Source organism: Arctopsyche grandis, chromosome 2, assembly GCF_051622035.1.
Source record: "Arctopsyche grandis isolate Sample6627 chromosome 2, ASM5162203v2, whole genome shotgun sequence".
Lineage (NCBI taxonomy): Eukaryota > Metazoa > Arthropoda > Insecta > Trichoptera > Hydropsychidae > Arctopsyche > Arctopsyche grandis.
In genome coordinates, this window is record NC_135356.1 from 31,437,205 (window position 1) to 31,445,025 (window position 7,821).

Here is a 7,821-nt window from a genome sequence, read left to right on the forward strand (position 1 = left end):
AAAATGGCGGCGAACATTGCGATCTGCATTAGCACAAAATGTAAAATGCGATTGTGGTAATATTGATAGAGAGAGAGAAACGGAAAGGAAACGACGCCACAGTCGAGGGGGATGACGAGACGCGATTCCAAGGTCGCGGTGGCTCTGATTGTTTGGTGGCAAATGTGCAATCAATCGACGAGCACTTGTGCAATCGATCGACGAAAGCAATCAACCCCACCCCACGGCAAACGCGACCAACGATCGAAAGGGCAACAATAAAGCTACAATAATAGCGTACCTGCGGGGGGTTGGGGGTGGTGGTGGGGGGGGGGCGGGTAGCGGCAGCTCAGAGCTCAGCGACGCGCACCCGCCGCGATGGCCGCTGCACTTCTGCCGGAAAATGGCGGCGAACATTGCGGTCCGCATTGGCACGAGCTCAGAGCTGAGAGCCCAGCGACGTGCACTCACCGCGATGGGCGCACCACTTCTGCCGACTGCGAGCAGCGCTTCCGATGTAATGGCTGGGAGTGGGGGTTCACCCACGGCGATAGCGATTGGTCGAATATGCGAACGACGCAGCTCATTTCGACGCACACGCCAACACCACTAATCGACATGCCCGTACACTAGGGCTGCCATACGTCCGCGTTGACAGGGACATGTCCCAGTAGGCTTGGGCATAGTAGTTCGCAAATCAGATCTCTCAGTTTAGTTCGCCGCTCCTAAACGAACTAGTTCGCTCTTCTAGTTCGTCAGCTCCCAGCTCGAATCAGTGAAAGGCAGATCGTTCGCTCGTTCGTTCGCTCGCAGATCGTTCACTCGCAGATTGTTCGCTCGTTTTGGCTCGATGAAAGAATAACACATGACGCAAAAAAGAAAACAAAAATAATCAAATTTTTTATATTTTTTTAGAAATAATCAACAATTATATTACTATTAGGTACTGGTTAGTTCTTGTAAAAAATATCACTTACACTTATAAAGTTGTTACCTAACAATTAAACATAATGACTTGTTTGAGTGAGATCGTATGTATAAAAAAAAAATAAAATGGAAAAATAATATTACATATTACTGTGTAAAAATATCAATTTGGACACTTTATTCGATGACAATAGTGTTCTACGTTCATTAAGGACTTGACCCGTCGCTGAAAAAACGCGTTCGCAGGGCACAGATGTTGCTACGGCACAAAATCTTTTCAAAACATACGCGTAAACGTGAGGGTATATCAAACGACGTTCATGCCACCATTGAAGCGGATCTTCTTTACGATTTAGATACTCTTCATTTAGGTATTTATCTAATTCGCGAATGCCAGCAGCAAGCTGGTTATCTGGCCTAGTAATTTTTTGTATTTCTTGGTCGTATTCATCCCATATGCAGCTATTTTTATTACTAGGTATAGATGTTGATGCGTCGCTGGAAGTAGGAACAGCCTCTGGAGTACCCCCTTGAACTAATTGTACTTGGCCGATTTTATTTCTAAGGGCTTGTACTACCATTTCACAGGCTCTTTGATTTTTGAATCCCCTCGTCTTAAATCGAGGATCCAAAATCGTACACTCTGCGTATAACATATTCTTCTCTATATCTTTTAAACGATCTTCCATGCCTTTCTTTAGCAGAGACTGCACATCAACTATTTTTGTATTGTAAGAAACATGTTTTTGTAAAAAATTTGTTAGTAAATTACACAAAATTATTATTTTAGATAAAGTGACGTTTTTCTCGGCACTTATTTCTAAGGTAATCTCGTAGAATGGACTGAGTAACGGTAAAACTTCCTCTATGACTTCCCAGTCCCCTTCATTTAAAGTTAAATCAGGGCGTAGAAGTGCAACGGTAGCAATCACTGCATCCTTTACCTGTACTATTCGCTTGAGCATGTCAAAAGTGGAATTCCAGCAGGTTTGTACATCCTGCTTGAGCTTAAGAACAGGCAAATTCATTTGCTGCTGCGTAGCAGTCAATTTATGTTTTCCTTGTGTGCTACGAATAAAAAACTCGACAATATTTTTAACTCTTCCCAAAACGTCACATATCTTTTTCGTAGCTTCTTGTACAACAAGATTTAGAGAGTGAGCGAAACATGAGATGGACCGCCAATCACCAAGTCTAACAGCAGATAAGATATTTGCTGCATTATCGCTAACAATGGCAGCAACTGTGTGTGAAATGTTCCACTCCGCCATAACAACTTTCATAAAGTCGCACAAGTTTTGACTAGTATGTCGCTCTTTATAATTGATACAACCAAGTAATACTGAGTGAAGTTTAGTCTCTTCATTTATAAAATGAGCTACAATAGCTATATAGCTGTCGTTATTTCTAGACGTCCAACCATCAGTACTAAGAGACAACGCTGGTGCTGCTTGTACCTTTATTTTTGCTTCAGCCATGACGTCATTGTGAATTCTTGACATTAAATTTTCCGATAACGTTTTTCTTGATGGTAGTTTATAGCCTGGGCATTGAGAAACTAATTCAATAAGTTTACGAAATTCTGTTTCTTCTACGATTCTTAAGGCGTGATGCCCTTTAGCTACCATCTTGACAAGTTGTTTATCAATTTGCTCAATCTTTGGAACTGGCGGTGGTCTACGAATGTATTGGGTCATCGATTGTTGGGAGTCTACTATATTTGATGATGCTGAAATTATATTCTCCGATTCGCATGTGCTTTGACTTGATTGAAGTGAGTTTAAACTAGGTAATATCGGTGTTTGTCTTTCAGCAGTTAATGGGATCAAAAGGTGTTTTGTTTTCATATGTCGGGTTAAATTACCATTCGATCCGCCCGCAATACTTATTATTGTTGAACAATGGTTACATTTCGCTTTTTTATTATCAATGTCTTCTGTAAAATGAGTCCACAAGGGGCTATGTTTTCTTTTTGATGACATCGTAACAAATACCCTATAACAAAACACATTAACCCTATACGTAAACTATTTTTAAAGTATATTAAAGAAATTAATTAATTGTTAATAGTAATTGTTATTATACATTAGAAGCATAAGCTACTTGATAACGACAGTGTCTTATTATTTTAAAATTTATTTAACGTTCGGTTAACGTCACTCTCGTTCATTCGGTCACAAACTAATGAAATTCTTGTGTAGTTCGCGAACGAACTGTCTTGTGTAGTTCGCGAACGAACTAGATCGTAAGAGTGAACAAGACGCGCATGTGCAGTGAGCGAGCGGCAGTATTAGTGTAGTGCCGTCCCACTCTCACTCATTCGGTCACGAACTAGTGAACTATGGAACTATGGAACGAGGAGTGAGGGAACTAGTTCGACTAGTTCACCTGTGGGAGCGCTCTTACGACCTAGTTCGTTCGCGAACTACACAAGCCTATGTCCCAGTTTCGAGGTCTGTGTCCCGGTGTCCCAGTCCGAGAGTCATTTGTCCCCGTCAATTTCAAAATTTAGACATTTAAAAAAATTATTCAATTATTTTTTAATATCTATCGAACAAGACCTTTTGAACCAAGAAATCTCAGGATGCACTCTCTATACTGTGGTCCTAAAAGGAAAGACGTTTAAACGTCAAAAATTGTACCCACTTAATATCTAATATAATTGTTGTGTTCGTTGTCGCGTTCGGTCGTGTCGCCAAAGTGTGTTTTTGCTACTTCTTCATTGTTAATAAATAAAATATAAAATGGCCAAGTACGTGCAAAGTGTCTCCAAAATATTAGAGAGTATGGTCCAAGTCCTCATGGACCCTGTCAATAGATTTAGCAAGGACCAAATGGCCAAATTGATGCCTTTCACCTCTGATATCTCGCAAACTGTAGGCGAAATGTCCTGTAATATTGCAATGCTGGAAGGAGAGCTGTCAGCTACCAAAATGTATATGTCTAAAGATACACCCACCACGATTGAATCGACATTGGAACTTGTTAGTGAAATGGAAGAAAGAAAAAATAGAAAAAACAATGTTATCATATTTGACATTACTGAAACAGGTAATAATGACGACAATAATGTAATCGCAAATTTATTGTCAAAAGCCGAGCTACCTAACCACAAATTCACCGCTCATAGAATCGGATTAAAACAAGGTACGAAGCCAAGGCCCCTAAAAGTTAAACTCGATGTACAGCAAACAGCAATATCATTACTTAGAAAAGGACCCAAACTAGGAATTAAAATAAAAAACGACCTAACGTACATGCAAAGACTACATATAAACAATTTGTGGAACGAAATGAATACCAGAAAAGACAAAGGTGAAAGTGACTTAATAATAAAATATTTTAACGGAGTGCCTAAAATAATAAATAAAAATAGTACAAAAAACTAACAATATATTACCAAAATGTCAGAAGCATTATATCTAAAATACAATTCCTTAAAAATGCTATAGCTGCTTCCGCATATGACATCATATTATTAACAGAAACGTGGCTACACAACCTTATAAATGATTCCGAACTAAACTTTCATACATACAATATGTATAGATATGATAGAAACATAAACACCAGTACGAAGACTCGAGGCGGTGGCGTGGCAATTCTTATTAAAAAAGTTCATTCATCATCTGTCATCATCAACACAAACAATTCCATCGAACAAATATTTATATCAACCAAAATTTTCAATGTAAAGTGCATATTCGGTTGTGTTTACATCCCTCCATCCTCTGACATTAGTGTATATAATAATTTTATAAATAATATTGAAACAATCAGATTAAAATATCCTGATTCAAAATTCTTAATAACTGGTGATTTTAATCTACCAAATTTGGACTGGCAAAACCTTGAAATGAATGAAAATTCTCCAATTCATCAAGAAATTATAAATTTATCTTTAAATTTAGGTCTTAAACAATTTAATACTATTTCCAACTTGAATGATCGTGTCTTAGATTTAGTTTTTTCCAATTTCAAAAACACTAACGTTATGAAATCTCATGATGTTCTATCTCCAGTGGATGGCCATCATCCACCCCTAGATATTATTATTACTTTAAATAAATCTACTAATCTACCTTTAATTCAGCAAAATATTTTTGATTTTCACAGAGCCGATTATAACGAAATCATGAACCAATTAAATGTCACTAATTGGTCGTTCTTAAACGATAACATTAACTTTGAATCAAAAGTCATTATGCTGAATGAATTATTAATCTCTTGTATATACAACCATGTTCCTCAATATAAAAATAAGTTGCATTTTTTTCCAAAATGGTTTAGTCCCGAATTAAAAAACCTAATACATAAAAAAAAAAGTGTGCACAAATTATTCAAAATTTATAACTCTACATACATATATATTGAATTCAAAAAACTAAGAGCTTTGTGTAAACTACATATATCCAAATGTTTTAAACTTTATATTAAAAAAACAGAATCATTCATTGATTCAAATTCCAAATATTTTTGGTCATTTACTAAAGAATTAAACAGCAATAAAACATATATACCAGAAAACATTCAATTTAACGGTAAATTTGTTGACAATACTAATGATTCAGTCAATCTTTTTGCTGATTTTTTCAAATCGATCTATGTCAAAAACAACAACAATAATTCTAATTATAGCATTGTAAATAATAATGTCCTGATTTCACCTTTACATTCTATAAATATATCTATTCAAAAATTGATTAACAAAATAAATGCCTTAGATATATCTAAATCTGCGGGTCCTGACAACATACCCCCAATTTTTATCAAGAATTGTGCCAATGTATTAACTTATCCTCTTTTTAATCTCTTTAATCAATCTATTTCCACTGGTATATTTCCCAATTCTTGGAAGTCTGGCTATTTAATGCCTCTCCATAAAAATGGGGATAAACATAATGTAATGAACTATAGAGCCATCTGTCAACTATCAACTATTCCAAAACTTTTTGAAAGTTTAGTATTAGACGAATTTATTCCTTTCATTAATAACATTATTATTCCACAACAACATGGTTTTACTTCTGGTAGATCTACCTTATCCAATTTATTATTATATGAAAATTTTATTTCTAGTGCCTTATCTGTTAAATTGCAAGTTGACTCAATTTACACTGATTTCAGTAAAGCATTTGACAAAGTTGATATTGAGATTTTATTATATAAACTAAACAGTATCGGAATCAGCGGTGTATTACTAAACTGGTTTCGGAGCTATTTGTCCAATAGATCATTATTAGTTAAAATCGGCCATTCTAAATCTTACTCCTTTAATCCAACTAGTGGCGTTCCCCAAGGATCTCACATGGGACCAGTCCTATTCAATATTTTTATAAATGATATTATAAATATATTTAATGATGTTAAAGTGCTCTTATTTGCAGACGATTTAAAAATATTTAAATGCATAAAAGACACTAACGATTGTGCTACTTTACAAACTAATTTAAACTCATTAAACGATTGGTGTTCTTTTAATAAATTATATTTAAACATTAAGAAGTGTTCTGTTGTCAGGTTCAGTAGGTCAAATAACAAAATTATTTATAATTATCATATAAATAATGAATCATTACCATCATCATCGCTAATTAAAGATCTAGGAGTTATTTTTGACGACAAATTAACTTTTAATTCTCATATAAATTTTATCACAAAAAATGCCATCAAAACACTTGGTTTCTTAATAAGAAATAGTACTCACTTCAAAAATGTAAATACGATTAAAATTTTATACACCACTCTGGTTAGAAACCAATTAGAGTACAATTCTATCATTTGGTCTCCTTATTTAATGAAACAAATTAACATAATAGAGTCAGTGCAAATAAAGTTCATTAGATTCATTAAATTTAAATTTTTTAAAAGTCATAATCATTATGTCAGTAACGTTATTATTTATAGGAAACTTAATTTGCTAAAATTATATGACAGAAGGAAAATTAACGATATTTCAGTTCTGTGTGGTCTTCTTAATGGCACTATTAAATGCTCTGACTTGGTGAGTTTAGTGTGCTTCCATGTGCCGGGTAGATCAATTAGATGTAACCATCTTTTTGATATGCCCAGGTTTACCACTAATTACTCATTGAACTCAGCTATGTTGAGACTGCACAGAGTTGGAAACGAATTGTCCATGGTCGATTTATTCATTGTTAGTAAATATAACATGAAATCTATTTTATTTAAATATTTTTTTAATATAATGTAATTTATTTTGTAGTATATGAATGTATGTGTTTTTTTCTTTTATATTTCATTTTAATTTTTTTTTTCTTTTTCTATCTCTATTTCCAACATGTAAAATGGTCAATTTTTTCTTGACCGTAAAATAAAAATAAATAAATAAATAAATATGGATACGCGCGCGCATATTGGCAACACTGACAACGAGAGCGGCGGATGCCCACTGCCGGCCACTGCCCAATTTCGCCAGCTGGCAACACCGACAATGACACTGACAAGTACGAAGCGCGCGCAGTTCGTTTACTGTCTGCTGATAATATCCGTTTGTTCTGTTTGTTTCTGATCGAAGAGGACTGATATTTTGATGTAAGTTTTTCAATACATAGATATATATATATAATAATTTTCAATAATAGTAAATATCTAGGTAATCAAGCAACCCAGGCATACAATAAACTGAAAAAACACATGGACATTACGACGACACAAGTAGAAGCATTTGAAAAAGATGTAGAGAATTTTTACAACGTTGGAATTAATTATTTGGCAAAGTGGTCAGTTCCACTGGCGAAATATGATGTTTTTTCATGGATGCTTCTCCATGAAGTACCCGAATGGGAACATGTTGAAAAAACTATTGCTTATTTAAGTGAAATGGGAATATTGTTCACGGATTCAATCTATGAGGAAGTAAAGTATATGAAGTCATTTATCGAAAATAAAAAA

General features: G+C 34.8%; 2 protein-coding genes across 2 annotated transcripts; both read right to left on the reverse strand.

Moving 5' to 3' along the window:
- Nucleotides 1–1,113: 1,113 nt before the first annotated feature.
- On the reverse strand, nt 1,114–1,934 carry LOC143922345 (zinc finger BED domain-containing protein 4-like). The gene is made up of 3 exons (XM_077445569.1): nt 1,707–1,934; nt 1,195–1,613; nt 1,114–1,132 (listed from the first exon to the last, which is right to left on the reverse strand). Exons 1-3 carry the CDS (start codon nt 1,932–1,934, stop codon nt 1,114–1,116), a joined length of 666 nt encoding a protein of 221 aa, XP_077301695.1.
- A 17-nt stretch (nt 1,935–1,951) lies between these two features.
- On the reverse strand, nt 1,952–2,888 carry LOC143922347 (uncharacterized). The gene is made up of 2 exons (XM_077445570.1): nt 2,024–2,888; nt 1,952–1,974 (listed from the first exon to the last, which is right to left on the reverse strand). The coding sequence occupies exons 1-2, from the start codon at nt 2,886–2,888 to the stop codon at nt 1,952–1,954; spliced, it is 888 nt and encodes a 295-aa protein (XP_077301696.1).
- Between the last annotated feature and the right edge of the window lie 4,933 nt (nt 2,889–7,821).